The sequence below is a fragment of the Puma concolor genome, chromosome B4 (genome assembly GCF_028749965.1).
Source record: "Puma concolor isolate L17-30 chromosome B4, mPumCon1.1.hap2, whole genome shotgun sequence".
NCBI classification, from domain to species: Eukaryota; Metazoa; Chordata; class Mammalia; order Carnivora; family Felidae; genus Puma; species Puma concolor.
This window is the reverse complement of record NC_141673.1, coordinates 124,314,566-124,332,201: the sequence shown is the minus strand read 5'-3', so window position 1 is coordinate 124,332,201 and position 17,636 is coordinate 124,314,566. Positions and strand designations below refer to the sequence as shown.

General features: G+C 38.0%; 1 protein-coding gene across 1 annotated transcript in view; it reads left to right on the top strand.

Annotated features, from left to right (window-relative positions):
• Positions 1-17,636, top strand: part of PLXDC2 (plexin domain containing 2) — a 451,622-nt gene that overhangs the window by 407,320 nt on the left and 26,666 nt on the right. The window contains exon 13 of the mRNA XM_025930088.2: positions 1,307-1,467. Coding sequence (XP_025785873.2) covers positions 1,307-1,467 — 161 coding nt within the window. The remainder of the gene's footprint in view (positions 1-1,306; positions 1,468-17,636) is intronic.

Sequence of the window (17,636 nt, the reverse complement as noted above, 5' to 3'; positions counted from 1 at the left end):
TTGTTTTTGAGAGAGCACAAAAGAGGGAGGGCAGAGAGAGAGAGAGGTAGATACAGAATCTGAGCTGTCAGCACAGAGCCCAACATAGGACTTGAACCCACAAACCTGATCATGACCTGAGCCAAAGTCAGACACTTAACCGACTGAGTGAGCCAGACACTCCAGCAACAAACATTTAAGAGATGGGTAGGAAAAACTGGAAGGTCGTGTTTCTTTGGTTTATCTGGAATTCTGTTACTTCGTATTGACCACACATTCTGATAGGCAGTTGTGTTTGCTTTTTATTAACAAAAATCTAAAATAAGAGAGATAAATCAGTGCTTAATAAATGGGATTTAATAGAGAAAAATAATTGTTTAAAACAGACACAAATTAGTAATGAAAAGATTAGGAATCACTGCTGTAGAACTTTTATGAATATTAAGTAATTTTCTAATGTTTCAAAATATCAATCATAGTATGCACAAAAAACATAGTTACCTGCTGCACATTATTTAAATACCTGAGTAGTCATCAAAGATTGCAGAATTTTAGAAGAGAAGACTTTAGAGATTTGTCTTATTTGCTTGACTGACTTTGGGTTGGATAATTATTACTTTAGAAATTTAATTTTTTTTCCTAATTCTCTGAAGATGGGTATTACAGTGGAAAACATCTTAGTAGAAGTCTGATAAAATGACATTGGTTTGTGGCATAGTGGATGGAATATTTCGATATGCTGTGTGTTCCCTTCAGATGGAGATAAAACTATTTGAGGGTCATTTAGCATCCATCTGTTACACTTTTAGAGAGCATTTCAGTTTAAAACAGATTTTGAAAATTAGCCTTTGAAATCGTGTATAGACTTTCTGAAAATGCCTGTCTAGCCCACCAAAAGAAGCGTGATACTCTTCAATTTAAAATTTCCAAAAGAAAATGACAGAGGCTTTCAAAAAGTAATCAGTTTTTCCATGGGTAACAGTGCCAGTGGTTTAATGAGAAAAGCCAAAGTTAAATTTATTATATAGTTAATTAGAGTTTTAGATTTTCCACAGTACTTTCAGAATAAAGGCTATTAATTTTGTTTATTGAACTATAAATTAAAACACAGTTACAAATGTATTTTTAATCATTAATACTACGGCTTTTCATGGCCCAAATAAAGAGCACCCACTTTCTACAATCGGTGTTCTGGAGAGGAAAAGTTGTACAGAAAGTGAAAGAAAAATTCTAATGGTACTTTATTAAAAATACAAACACCCCCCCCAATGGAAATGCAAACCTATGAGAACACATGAATGTTCTGACAGCCATGCCGCTCTTTCAGCTTCTACAGATGACAGTGCAGCCGAGAAGAAAGGGGGAACCCTTCATGCTGGCCTCATTGTTGGGATTCTCATCCTGGTCCTCATTATAGTAGCCGCCATTCTTGTGACAGTCTACATGTATCACCATCCAACGTCAGCAGCCAGCATTTTCTTTATTGAGGTAAGTGTCAAGAATAACACATGAAAACCACGCTGGTTGGTGAACTCTGTGCATTTGCTCACACCACCTGTATTTCATATTCAGCTCGTGATTTCTGCATTTTGCAGTCGCAAGCTGGCAGATTTCACACATGCATGCCCGCACGCGCGCACACACGTATTGATAGATTGCTTTCATATGATAAGTTCACTTATCTCAGGAGCTTTTAAAGAAATAAGCCCTCTTGCTTTTCACAGATCTAAAGAAAAATCGAAACCATAACTTTTTTGTCCTATAATACCAAGTATGTTAACCAGCTGTTCTCCTGATCCTAGAAGGAAATTCAGCATGTGCTTACTTCGCTTAAATATGTGGATGATTAAATACTAATTGACTATTAGTACTCCATACTAATTGAGTATTCGTACAATACAATAGGGTAGGCCTGCTCTCAAGATGCTCCCAAGCCATTTAGGGAAAATATAGCTTTCACTACGGAAGAACAGTTATAACAATAAGATAATGGTATGTGCCATCACCATTTTGTGTAATGTGTGTATACGGAGATATTTACATGTAAATGTGCACGTGCATACACACACACGCTCATACAGACACAAAGAGAACACTATGCTGAATTGGTGTTCTGTTTTCATGTACAGAATGTAGATTTAGTTCCAGTTCCCAAGAACAATCAGGTAGGAGGACCAAGCCAAGCTCTGATGACCAGAAGGCCTGAAATTGGGATGCCAGGAGGCCACTGGGTAAAGTTCATGTCACATTCCGTGCCCCAGACAGTTGGAATTCCTGGGACCCCACATGTGCAGCCTTCATTCCAGCCTCTTAATGGGGCGACTCCTATTCCAACCCCAAATAAATACTAGAGCAATGAAGGAAATATTCCCACTTAGAGTTTCAAACCTATAAATTTGAAATCTTTTCCAATTCATTGGGTGACATACAAAAAAGTGGCTTAGAATTTTGTTCACTTGTTGGGTAAGAAATTATAATAAATTTTAAACTAAAGAATTACCTTTGTCCTGTATAATAGGGAGAGATGTGTGCTAATGAATTAAATAATTGCTCAGAAGGCCTACATGATCTTCAGCATCTGTAGAATAAAGTACAGTCTCCTGAGGTCAGCCTTCAAGGCCTTGGCAGTCTGTATCTTGTTTACCATCGATCTTTATCTCATGGTTCTTCAACCTGGAGGTGACGATACCATCATATTTCATGTTGTGCTCTTCTCCATACACACTTCAAATTTTTAAGGCCGCATAAGCAAGACATTGCTCATTCTGGTTCCTCCACCAACAAAGCCCTCTCCACCCCAATTCTTAAATTCAGGATCCAAACAGGCTTCAATGCCCATAACCATCTCTCTGTCTGGACAGCTGAGCATAATCTCTCGTCCTCCTCTGAAATTCCATCCACAGTAATTCATCCGTGTCTTTCTATAGCATTTACCTCTCTGTTTCACATTAGAAATAAATACACGCATGATTTGTTCACCCCCACAGACTTAGAAGTTCCTTAAGATTTGGATTAAATCACAAAGTTTCTTTCAAATAGGTATTCTATCAATATTTTCTGGAAAAAATATCCTTCGACTTCTCGAACTTCAGTTCAAGTTTCACAATTATGAATTCCAGAAATGGTGTCCTCATTTAAAACCAGAATAATTGAGAAACAGCCACATGTTTCATTTCGTTGGAAAGCTGTTTTTAAGTTTTGCCAACATGCTTTTCATGGGAGAAAGCCGAAAACTTTCCCGGGTCGTGGATGTATTCCTCAAACCCCTGACATGTGACTCGCTGCCAGCCTTCAGTGACTAATCAGATATCAGGCTGCTGCTATAACCCCTTGTATGTTTAAGCCTTTTAATGCACTGGGAAGTTTATTTTCTGACATTGTAATAAAGAAGATTCTGTGAAATACCTAATGGCGATGGCATTGGTGGCAAATTGCATAGGGCAGAGGGCCTAGTTCACGTCAGTTCACGGCAATCCCCGTGTGGATGCAAGGTGAGACTGTAGAATAGCGAAAGCATGGTGTTTTGTTTTTTCATTTGGCATTCATCTTATAGATAATTTAGTTCTATACCCTCATAAACAAAGGAATAGACTGAAGCTCAGAGTGGGGCAGTGATTTCTCCAAGGTCAAAACGCCACAGTTTTATAAAGAACCCTCTTATCTCTCCACACTCCGATAAGCAGACTCATTCTGCAGGTTCCTCGGTTTTTCTCCCCTCTGCCTGTTTCCTTCCCACTGGGGTCAATGGCCAGTTCCTACTCAAATCCCTTCCTCTTCAACACCCCTGCTTGCTGTCCCCGTGTAGCTCACCGTGACTGGTCAACAGGTGGTTTTTGAAGATGATAATCATAACTTTACTATTATTAAAACACAAATGTTGACAAACTTAAAACATAGATCCCTGGTGACTGCACAGTTACTGACATGCCAGATCCAGGAATTTGAAAGTTCTGAATTACTGATTAAATTAGAGGCTTTGGCACATAAAGAAATTGAGTTTACCAGTATCGTGTAAATTGCTTTTCATATTCTTCATTATTCTGCTATCTACTTTTTATTTTTATTTTTTTTTATTTTTAAAAAAAATTTTTTTTTCAACGTTTATTTTTGGGACAGAGAGAGACAGAGCCTGAACGGGGGAGGGGCAGAGAGAGAGGGAGACACAGAATCGGAAACAGGCTCCAGGCTCCGAGCCATCAGCCCAGAGCCTGACGCGGGGCTCGAACTCACGGACCGCGAGATCGTGACCTGGCTGAAGTCGGACGCTTAACCGACTGCGCCACCCAGGCGCCCCACTGCTATCTACTTTTTAAATGAAGTTGATGTACTGTCTCCCATTGTGAAAACAATACTGTTCATTATAGAAAATTTGCAGAAATGGAAAGTAGAAAAAGTAGTATATCATTTATAGTCTCAACACGCAGAAATAATCACTATTACTATTTTATTTTCTGCTGAAATTTTTGTATGCATAATTTGATGTTTGCCCACATAGTATAACTGTGATTTCACTGAAGTGCAAACTGGTATTTTTTTCAAATAACACTTTCCTGTTTGTAAGCATCATTGTGATGGCTGTATACTATTCCATTCAACGTTCACTCAGAAGCTTTAGATTGATTTGCCTCTTCTGCTGTAGAGTGGTATTTAGAAAGTACTGAGGGCCTGACATTGCCAGAAGTAAAAAAGAACCTTATTTCACCCAATTTGACTGTACTTGTTTCCTACTGCTGCTGCAACAAATTACCACAAACCTAGTAGCTTAAAAAACGCAGGCTTATTATCTTACAAGTTTGGAGGTCAGAAGTCCAGAAGTAGTGTCAGCGGGCTAAAGTCAAGGTGTCGGCAAAGCTGGTTCCTTCTAGAGGTTTCAGGGGAAGTCGTTTTAATGTCGTTTTCAGCTACCGGAGGCTGCACGCATTTCTTGACTCCTGGCCCCTTCTAATCATTCCAACCCCTGCTTCTGTCATCACATCTTCTACCAACTCTAAACCCCTTGTCTCCTCCTTGTAAGGCCCCTTGTGATTGCATTGGGCCCAGTTGGATAATCTGGGATAATCTCCCCATCTTAAACTCCCCGATTTAATCCCATCTACAAAGTTCGTTTTGCCATAGGAGGTGACATTCACAGGCTTTGGCTGTTAGGACGGGGACATCGGAAGGCTATCATTCTACCAACCACAACCTGCATCAAATGTAAGATGCATCACACACTACCCATTAAACTGGTCCTTGACCATAAGACACCTTCCAATTATTGCGAGATGTGATCCAGTATATTTCTTGTGTGTTTCATGATGAAATCCAGACTGCATACGGCACTTGTAGGAATTAGTTCCTGTGCTAGACATTGTGTGTAGTGTGGTGAAACTTAATGACTTTGCCCTTGAATGGCTAGACCAGAGTTCATGCAACCAGTCTCCTATTGTGGAGCATTGGGGCTCTTCCTTTTTCTTTTCTACTATAATTAGCCCCATCATGGCAATAATAATGGTAATAGTGAACATTTATTACATTCACTAGTGGAAGTGATTTATACTTATTACCTCATTTAATTCTCACCAAGATTGTAGGATGTACTAAGCTTATCTCCATATCATAGATGAAGAAACTGAGGTACAATATTTAGGTAACTTGCTCAACATCATGGAGTTAGTGATGGAGTCAGTTACTGATGGAGTCAGATTGATTTAGTTACTGATGGAGTCAGAATTTGAGCCCTGGTTCTCCGGAGACCATAGCCTTAACCACTGGGCCATGCTACCTCTCTGTATGTGAAGGGACTTTCTTTATGCAGTGTATGTAAAAATATGGGAGGATATATATCTAAGGATTCTCAAAAGTAGAGTCAATGGAAGGAAATAAACTATTTAATGGCACTTAAATATTGCCAAAATCATTGCCCAAAGTTGTGTACCAATTTATGTAGCTACTGTTGCTATTATCAATTTTTAGTGAAGATAATGACAGTGACTGTTGTCTCTGTGTTTTGTTCTTGCAGAAAATATACACCAGTTACTGTACATTTCATGGATACCAACCCTCTTCCTCATACAAAATATGTAAATGGGCCTTAGATTTTAAATGTAATGTTTGTAGTGAAAAATTGGATAAAATGGGAATTAAAACTCTACAACTACATCCTTATATGAAATGCTAAGTGAATGGGACAAAAGGGAATGAAATGACAAAAATAAAGAGAAATGTAGATAAGAGTCAAGAAACCTTGTGATAAAGCATAGCAGGACCTTATATATTGTGCAGTTAAACGACAATTAAATTGCCGGTTCATCCCCTGTGTCTTCATATACAGGATCAAGTACGGATTTTCATTCTCCTAAGACATTCAGTCTTTACTCAGTCTGGCAGAATAGTCTATTTTTCATGAATTTATCTTCTCTACTCCTCTGTCATCCTCTTCAGATTTTACCCTGAGCACTTTCTTTTATTTGTTTATTTGTTTGTTTGTTTGTTTGTTTTGGGGGGGGGGCAGAGGGAGAGAGAGAGAGAGAGAGAGAGAGAGAGAGAGAGAATCCCAAGCAGGCTCTGTACCATCAGCACAGAGCCAAATGTGAGGCTTGAGCCCACAAACAATGAGATCGTGACCTGATCCTAAATCAAGAATTGGACACCCAACTGACTGAGCCACCCAGGTGCCCCTTCTTTAACGTTTTACCAGATGGCTTTAATTTTGTGTTTACCCAACTGACTTTTCTCATGAATTTTCAAAAAGATACCTGATTTTGACCCAAATAATATTATACAAGAATAACTAACATATTTTAAAATCTTTCTAAAAATTAGATTTATTATCTTGAAATAAAATAGCAGAGAACAAATATTCAAATACTCACATGCTCCTTAAAATTTTGATAGATTTTAACAAAACCACTGTCTCTTTGGAATAACCAAATACACCTTAGGTTCTACATTACATTTAATGTTTGCTGAACATTTCTAGGCATAGATTCTGTGTAAATTTCATTGTTTCATGAATATGGGTTACAGGGATAAATATTTATACTGCTGGATACTATTACATATCATAATTTAAGATTTCTAAATAAAATGCATAAAATATAATCTAATTGAAGGTCAAGAAAATAATATTAGAAAGTGGTAATGAAATGGAAAAGAATTCTTATGAGAGGATTCTTTGTGGACTATAAATAAAATAATTTAGACTAGCAATCTTAATGAAAGACTTTATTTCTTTTTAATATGAAATTTGTTGTCAAATTGGTTTCCATACAACACCCAGTGCTCATCCCAACAGGTGCCCTCCTCAATACCCATCACCCACCCTCCCCTCCCTCCCACCCCCCATCAACCCTCAGATTGTTCTCGATTTTTAAGAGTCTCTTATGGTTTGGTCCCTCCCTCTCAAACTTTTTTTTCCTTCCCCTCTCCCATGGTCTTCTGTTAAGTTTCTCAGGATCCCCAAACAAACAAAAACTGAAGGAATTCATCACCACTAAACCAGCCTTACGAGAGATCCTAAAGGGGAATCTGTGAATGAAAGACTTTAAATTGAATAGTGCCCTTGATTTTTCTTAGTATTTTAAACAATGGCTGGTAGTTAGACATTTATGTCCAGATTTGATCTATATTAATAAAAATGAAGGTAAATGGCTAAGACCCTAATGATAAAGATGATCAATACCTTGGAAAATAGATTCCATGAGTAAAATAGTAAAAGTTTTTGTAAAGTAACAACCAAGAATACTTCATCATGCCCCTGATGCTGTAAAGTACTACTGACCACATCCTCAGAGTGAAAGAAATCAGTGCAAAAGGCTCAATTAAAGATGATAGAGAAGAAAGCAAAAATTACAGGCACAATGCCACTCATATCTCAGGAGGACACTAAGATAGTGCAGTGACAAGGGAGTGTGCCTTTAAAAAGGATGAAATTCTGGGGCACCTGGGTAGTCAGTGGGTTAAGCATCCAACTCTTTGATTTATTGATTTATTGATTTATTTTAACATTTATTCATTTTTGAGAGACAGAGAGAGCATGAGTAGGGAAGGGTTAGAGAGAGGGAGACACAGAATCTGAAACAGGCTCCAGGCTCCAAGCTGTCAGCACAGAGCCCTACGCAGGGCTCAAACCCACGAACTGCGAGATCATGACCCGAGCCCAAGTCAGACACTCAACCGACTGAGCCACCCAGGTGCCCCAGCATCCAACTCTTGATCTTACCTCAGGTCTTGATCTCAGGGTCATGAGTTTGAGCCCCATGCTGGGGTCAACACTGGGTATGGAGTCTGCTTAAAAAAAAATTTTTTTTTAAGTTTACTTTTGAGAGAGAGACAGAGCATGAGCAGGGGAGGGGCAGAGAGGGAGGAAGACACAGAATCTGAAGCAGGCTCCAGGCTCTGAGCTGTCAGCACAGAGCACGACATAGGGCTCGAAGTCACGAACTGTGAGATCATGACCTGAGCCTAAGTGTGACGCTTAACAAACTGAGCCCCCCCCCAAGAAAAAAAAATTTTTAAAGGATATAATTCTTACCCTAATGATTGGAGAAAAGACTGGATGGAGGGCTGAGCTGTCAGTGTGATAGCCACTAGCCCTATGTGACTGCTGAGCACTTGAAATGTGGCTAGTCTAGAATGAGGTGCATATAAAATACCCACCAGGTTTTGAAATTTGAGTACATGAAAAGAGCATATACTAGCTCATTAATTATTTCCATATTAATTACATGTTTAACTAAAAATATCTTGGGTATATTGGGTCAAGTAAGATATATTATTAAAATTAATTTGGGGAGCAGTCCGAGATAGCAGCGCACGAAGATCCTTAACTCACCCCCTCCCACGCACACATCAAATCTGCAACTACATACTGAACAATTCCCTATGAAAAAGAGCTGAAAAACAGCGGAACAGCTCCTTCGTAACAAATGATTAAAAGGCCACATGGAGACAGGTGGGAGACGCAGAGAGGCAGTCTCGCCAAAAGCCCCACCCCCACATGGCAATTCGGAGTCACGAGGAATCTCACAAATCCACAAATCCGGAGCTTCTTCCTGAGGAGTGAGGGGTTTCTGCCCCACATCAGCCCCCCACTCCCCAGTTCTTGTGAGCTGCACCACAGAGACCAACTCCCAAAATGTCTATCTTTGAAAAACAATGGGGCTGCCATCCAGGAAACCCAAAAGGTTGTAGGTACTAAGGTACTAATTTTAAAGGGCTCAAGTGCAGAACGACCCTTCCCAGGGCCCAGCGCAGAAGCAGCAGTTTGAAAAGCACCTAAACTATATGTGAAGGAGATTCACTTGCTAATCTTATTAATGCATCTGCTGGAGAGGAAGGAGCCTCTGAGACTCTCTCCAGAACTGACCAGCACCATTTTTGCACTCTCCCACTACCTCCTTGGTGCCAGTGGGGGTCCACAATCCCTGCGCTCTCCCACTCCCCTGCAAAAGTGCGCAGGTATGCCCCAGTCCCAGTCCCGTGCTCCACTCCTCCGGGAAGCCCAGCAGGCATGCACTTTGTTGCCACCCCACTAAAGCCAGTAGGCATGCCCCACCCCTGCACTCTCCGGTGCAGCCTTAACAAAGAACTGGAAAAATCATTCTTGTGTGAAGATTAAACAACATGCTACTCTACAACCAATGGGGGCAATGAAGATAGCAAAGGAGAAATCAAAAACATACTTTGAGACAAATGAAAATGGAAGTACAACACACCAAAATCTCTGGGCTGCAGCAAAACAGGTATAAGAGGGAAATTCTAGGTTCATAGTGAAACAGGCCTAACACAAGACACAAGAAAATGTTCAAATAAACAATCTAATATTACATCTAAAGAAACTAGAAAAAGCAAAAGCAAACAGAGCCTCAAGTTAGGAGGGAGGAAATAACAAAGATCAGAGCACAAATATGAAGGAGAGACTAAAAAGACAGTAGAAAAGATCAATAAGCTCGTTCTTTGACAAGATAAATAAAATTGATAAACCTTTATCATTTGAGAAAAAGAGAGAGAGGGCTCAAATAAATCAGAAAGAAAAGAAGAGAATTCACAACTGACACACAGAAATAAAAAGGATCCTAAGATAGTACTGTGAACAATTATACGTGAGCTTAGAGGCATAAATAAATTCCTAGAAACATACAGTCTTCAAAGACTGAATCATGAAGTAATAGAAAATCTGAATAGACCAATTACTAGTAAGGACATTGAATCAGTAATCAAAACTCTCACAACAAACAAAAGTCCAGGATAAGACAACTTCACTGGTGAATTCTACTAAATATTTAAAGAAGATTTAATACCTGTCCTTCTTAAACTCTTCCAAACAATTGAAGGGGAGGGAATGCTTCCAAACTCATTTACAAGGCCAGCATTACTGTGATACCAAAAGCAAACAAAGACACCACAAGAAAAAAAAAAAAGAAAAAAAAGAAAACTGCAGGCCAATACTCCAGTGATCATTGATGCGAAAATCCTCAACAAAATATTAGCAAACCGAATTCAACAATATGTTAAAATAATCGTACACCATGAAGTGGGATTTGTTCCAGAGATATAGGATAGTTCAACATTCGCAAATCAATCAACATTATACACCACATTAACAAAACAAAGGATAAAAATCCTATCATCTCAAGAGATGCAGAAAAAGTATTTGACAAAATTCAACATCTGTTTATGATAAAAACCCTCAAAAAAAGTGGCTATCGAGGGAACATCCTTCAATATAATAAAGGACACATACGACAGGCCCATAACTAACATCATATTCTACGTGAAAAGCCAAAGCTTCACAGCTACAATTAGGAGCAAGAGAAGGATGCCCATTCTTGCCATGTTTATTCAATATAGTAGTGAAAATCCTAGCCAGGTCAATTAGGCAATAAAAAGAAATAAGAGGCATACAGATTGGAAAGGAAGAATTAAAATGGTCAGTAGTTGTAGACGACATGATCTTATATATAGAAAACCCTAAAGACTCCACCAAAAAAAGTTAGAACTAATAAACAAATTCAGGCAAGTTGCAGGATACAAAATCAATACACAAATATATGTCGTGTTCTTATATATTAACAACAAACTCTCAAAAAGAGAAATTAAGAAGACGATGACATTTACAATTGCATCAAAAAGAATAAAAGCCCTAAGAATAAATTTAACCAATGAGGTGAAAGACCTATATGCTAATAATTATAAGATATTGATGAATAAATTGAAGAAGCCACAAATAAATGGATAGGTACTCTGTGCTCATGGATTAAGAGAATGAATGCTGTTTAAAAGTCCGTATTACCCAAAACAATCTAGAGATTCAGTGCAATCCCTATATGATGTCAATTTTAAGGCATTTTTCACAGAAATAAAGCAAATTTGTATGGAATTGCAAAAGACCCTGAGCAGCCAAAGCAACTTAGGAAAGAAGAATACAGCTGGAAGCATCACACTCCCTGATTTGAAACTATATAACATAGCTATCACAATCAAACACTGTGTTATTGGCAAAAAAAAAAAAAAAAAAAAAGAAAGAAAGAAAAAGAAAAGAAAAAGACAAGGACACAAAGATCAATAGAACAGACTAGAGGGCCAGAAAAGTTAAACTCATACATATATAGTCCATTTAGAACAACAGAGGCAAGAATATGCAATGGAGAAAGGACAGTCTCTTCAATAAATGATATTATTGAAGACATCCACATGCACAAGAATGAAACTAGACTACTATCTTACAATACACCAAAATTAACTCGTTTATCAAAGACTTGAAATGTAAAATCCTGAAACCATAAAACTTCTAGAAGAAAACATAGGTGGTAAGCTCCTTGACATCATTCTTGGTAATGATTTTTTGGATCTGACCCCAAAAGCAAAGGCAACAGAAGCAAACATAGAGAAGTGGTGCTACATCAAACTAAAATGCTTCTGCACACCAAAGGAAACCGTCAACAAAGTGAAAAGACAACCTATTGTGAATGGGAGGAAAATATTTGCAAATCATGTATCCACTAGAGGGGTAATATCCAAAATAAATAAAGAGAAAAGTCTGATTAATAAATGAGTAGAGGACCTGAATAGACATTTTTCCAAAGAAACCATGCAGAGGGCCAACAGGAAAAGATACTCATCATCACTAATCAGGGAAGTGTAAACCAAAACCGCAATGAGATATCCTTTCACACCTGTTAGAATGGCTATTATCAAAAAGACAAGAAATAGAGGCATGTGGGTGGCCCAGTGGGTTAAGCGCATCTGACTGTTGATTTTAGCTCAGGTCATGATCTCACGTCTCGCGAGTTTGAGCCCCCGTCGGGTTCTGCACTGACAACACGAAGCCTGCTTGGGAGTCTCTCTCTCTCCCTCTCTCTGCCCCTCCCCTGCTCACACGTGTGCACCCACTCTCTCTCTTTCAAACTGAAAAACTAGACTGAAAAAAAGAGACAAGAAATAACAGACGTTGGCCAGGATGTGGAGAAAAGGGAACCCTCACATGCTATTGGTGGGAATAAAAGTTGGTGCAGCCACTATGGAAAACAATGTGGAGGTTCCTCAAAAAATTTAAAATAGAACTACCCTATCATCCAGCAATTCCACTTCTGTGTATTTATCCAAAGAAAATGAAAATACCCTACATTTATTGCAGCATCATTTCTAATAGCCAAGATATGAAAATAACCTAAGCATCCATTGATGGATGAATGGATAAGGAACAATATTACACACACACACACACACACACACACACGAATACTACTCAGCCCTGAAAAAAAGATGAAAATCTTGCCATTTGCAATAACATGGATGGGAGGTATTAGGCTAAGTGAAACAGGTCAGGCAGAGAAAGACGGATTGCCATATGATTTTACTTACAAGTGGAATTTAAAAAACAAAACAAATGAGCAAACAAAACAAAATTCATACAGAAAACAAAAAGCGGTTGCCAGGAGGGAGGGAAGTTGAGAGGAGGACGAAATGAGTAAAGGGGGTCAAAAGATACAAACTCTCAGCTATAAAATAAATCGAGCCATGGGGATATAGTGTACAGCAAAGTGAGGATAGTCAGTAATATTGTCATGTATATTTGAAAGTTATCAAAAGGGTAAATCTTAAAAGTTCTCAAGGGGCGCCTGGGTGGCGCAGTCAGTTAAGCGTCCGACTTCAGCCAGGTCACCATCTCGCGGTCCATGAGTTCGAGCCCCGCGTCAGGCTCTGGGCGGATGGCTCGGAGCCTGGAGCCTGCTTCCGATTCTGTGTCTCCCTCTCTCTCTGCCCCTCGCCCGTTCATGCTCTGTCTCTCTCTGTCCCCAAAATAAATAAACGTTGAAAAAAAAAAACTAAAAAAAAAAAAAGTTCTCATCACAAGAAAAAAAAATTTTTTTAACTTTGTATGGCTTCAAACCATAGCTACACTTACTTGTGGTCATCTAACAGTATAGACAAATATCCAACCACTATGTTGTCTGCCTGAAACTAATACGTTATATGTCAATTATACCTCAGTAAAAAGTAATTTCACTTATTTTTACTCTTTATGTGGCTACTAGATAGTTCTAACATTATGTATGTGACTCACACTGTGTTTCTATTGGACAATGCTGATTTTGGAGGAAATCTTGCAGAGAAGAGGGGATTAGAAAGAAAATCTGGATCTCTCCATATTTTTTTTTTAACATAAAAAGACAAGTAATTTTTGACACAGGGGAGAGGAGAAGGTTGGAAACTTGAAGAGGGAGATGGCTGATAAAGCTATCTGATACGTTGTCCACTCACTCATTCATTTAGTCAAATTTGTTGACCTCCTATTAGGTGCCAGTACTCCAGACACAGAGATAAGCAAAAAAGACAAGAGAAAATCATTGCCTTCATGAAGCTTACATTCTACTGGGTAGAGACAGATAAGCATATTTTAAGCTAGGTGTGGATGTCAAGTTGAATGTTTAGTTTTACAAAAGATGCAACCTTTATGTAATGCTTGAAGAAAACGTTACATTTTTTGAGCAGTAAGATATTTAACCAAATAACCAAGGATATAAGAGTGTGATGACCTTTATTCCTGAGTTTTCAATTTGCCAATCATTGTCCTCATCGTTTTATCATTTAAGACTTTTTATAGAGTTCTAGATATATATCTGGAAGGAAGGGAGGGAGGGAAGGGCAGGCAGGCATACTGTTCTCTCAAACAGTTAATGTTCCTGAAGGACAAAACATTTTCATCATTCTTAAATGGTGCATACTGACTTGCATTAGAAGTCACATGATAGCTTTCACAATAAAACCAGGACAAAATGTCTAAATACCAGTCATTGTTCACATCATACTTTGAAATTCATATTATTACTAGAGGACCAAAATGTCTGCCTTTAGTGGAAGTACCCAGTATTTTTATCATCAAAATCATAGGATGTGAAAACAAAGACACCTCAGCATGTGTGCAAACCCAGGATTTTATAACTTTTCCTGAATAAAGTGTATGAATTCCCTCAGTATCTACTTCAAATACATTTCCTTGGGGTTTTATGTTTTATCTTAAAAATGTGTATGAATTTTGCATTATCCTCTATAATGTAGACATGTTTGTTTGATATTAAAAAAATGACTTTGCCCAACCTTCAACCAAAGTCAACATTCCAAAAGATGATTCTTTTTCCTCTTTAACTTTGTGTGCCCGTGACACCCCAGTTGCATAGCTCTTGATACTATAAAATTCAGATAAATCCGGGACGCCTGGGTGGCTCTGTCGGTTAAGCATCTGACTTCAGCTCAGGTCATGATCTCACAGTTGATGGGTTCGAACCCCCTGTCGGGTTCTGTTCTGACTGCTTAGAGCCTTGCGCCTGCTTCAGATTCTGTGTCTCCTTCTCTCTGCCCCTCCCCTGCTTGTGCTCTGTCTCTTTCTCTCTCTCTCAAAATAAATAAACATTAAAAAAAAAAAAAAAAAAAAACCCTCCAGATAAATCCAAACCACTAAAACCCTCTGTCCCTGGAACCTAAGTGGGCAGTGTCCTTTCTACACCTTTATTAGAGTTAGGCCCAATATAGAAATAGAACCCCAAGAGGGGGAAATAATGTGCTGGGGTCACAGAAAGCCTAGTTTCAGAGCTAAGACTGGAACCCAGGATTCCTCCTTCTGGGCTGCAGGCTGTGCTGCCTACAGCAACAAGGTAACAAGTCTCTTAAGCAGTTTGCCACTCAAGGGATTCCCCACCCCAACAAATATTTGTGAGTAACAAGGACCAGTGGAGAATATGATTAAAGAAAGACAGGCAGCTGTAGCCCTCAACTTTTCCTGGCAATGGATCGCGCATCCAGGAAAGAAGCCAGAGGACAGGAGCCAGGCAAGGATTCAAAGGCTGCTGCTGGGGAGTGTTCACTGAAAGTTTGGCATCTTGCTTTGCAGCTGCTAGCTGGATAGCACTTGGGGATCAGGAAGACACGATCCCTTGAATAATCTATGTAGTAAAAAGACAAATTCTTTCATAGACCCATGAGTCTTTTTTTTTAATCTGGAAGTCACATGTTTTTTAAAACTAAATTTTACCCACAGGTATTCCTTGGTCTTATTTCAGTCTTAAAGAAAACTCAAGGAGAAAAAGAATTCATTGAAACAAACTGCTTCTTATTTTCATTTCGTAAAAGGGGCAGAAAATGGCATTCACTTTTAATGAACTGCTATGAGGAAGGAAAGATTAGGCAAAACTTGAGATGGTTTGACACTCTTGTTGAAAAAGCTGCCTTATTAAATGGCGGCTTTCCAGAAATATAGCAAAATATAGGGGAAAATCAGTGAAATTGGTTTGCTTTTAAAAAATTAGGGCACTGTTAGTATGTCTTTGGTTTTCTTATCTTACTTTCTGTTCTAAAACGCTGGAATTTTCTTCATGTACATCGCTGAATGTTTCTGAGACATCAGTTCAAGTTCATGGTGATTCCCTTATATATGTAATCACCAAAATATAGATTTTTTAAACAGATGTCAATCTTTAATTTACTCTTCTGGGTAACATTTTAATTTAAGTTCCTAAAACTAAAATAATGTTTCTAATTTAATGAAATATTTTCTTCCCTTCATTGGGAAGAATTATTAAAAATACTGAATAAAACGTTTTAGACTGCACTGAATTCTCTGCTCAAATTCCTTCTTAATTACCATTCCCTAAGTTATTTTTAATGGTGCAAAAGGCCATGAAATAAATCATATATATGTATATGTGTGAGTTTGTTATGTGTGTGTGTGTATATATATATATATATATATATATATATATATATATTACATATAAAATCTCCACAGGGAAGCTCTTAGTGGATGGACATATCCAATGAATAAATAAGTAAAAACCTGCAGAGCTATAATTCACACGGGCAGTTGTAAACCTGAATTATGTCATTTTGAGTACAAGATATATGTATTAGGTATTCTAATCCTCTCCTTCTGTTACCACTTTTATAAATGTTTTTATTTATTTATTTTTGAGAGAGAGCAAGCACAAGTGGGAGAAAGGCAGAGGGAGAGAGAGAGACAGAGAGAGAGAAAGAGAGAATCCCAAGCAGGCTCTGCACTGTTAGCACAGGGCCCAATGCTGGGCTCAAACTCACCAGAAATCGAGTTAGACACTTAACTGACTGAGCCACCCAGACATGCCCCCCCCTTACCTCTTTAAAAAAAGATTATTCCACTTACAGTGACAACTATTGAGTAATTTCTTCCTTGTGACTTTGGTAACTGTTCTTTGTTAAAAATAAATACTTACGTCTTTTCAATTTCTGGAAGCAGAAAATAGGAACTTTAATTTTAGCTATAATTATTGCTTCACAATAATAATGAATTTATTGTATTATAAGATCTTTCCCACCAATTTCACATAGTATAAATTTTTTTCTGACAAAAATACAAAATTAAGCTACGTAAGTTGATTATTATGACATGCTTTGGTTTGTAAATAATACTAGAATGACTTGCAATTGTAAGAAAATTAAACTCTTTGAATTAGGACATTAAAAATATTCAGAATCTAGGGAATACAAATGTAAAGAAATGTGTTTATTATAAATAATAGACATAATCATGTTCTTTGTTATTCTATTAGAAGTTATTAGCCAGGGGCACCTGCATGGCTCAGTCAGTAGAGCGGCTAACTTCCTTCCACACAGGTCATTGTCTCACTGTTTAGTTCATGAGTTCGAGCCCCGCATCCGGCTCTGTGCTGACAGCTCAGAGCCTGGAGCCCACTTTGGATGCTGTGTCTCCCTCTCTCTCTCTCTGCCCCTCCTGGCTCTGCCTCTCTCTCTCTCTCTCAAAAATAAATAAAAACATTAAAAAAAATTTTAAGTAATTAGCCAAAGGTAGTTTTAATTTGCAAATGCGTTAGATTATTTTGCTCTGTTTTCTTGAGGTGGTAAGTCTATAAAAACTTTCTTAATATAAACAAAATAATTTTTAATTCAAAATTAAAACAACTTTTTTAAAAACCACATAATAAGGGAATATAGAGTCAGAATTATTTGTTCTTGTTGTACCTTCTCTACTTTCAGTTAATTACAATATTCATATTTTAATGAAAAAGCCATTCATCTGTTAAAAAAAAACATTTTTTAATGAACCCTGACTCTGTGCCAAGTATCATCCTTGGCACAAACTTTGAAGGAGAAATGATATTTGTTTTATTAAAAGGAGAAAACTT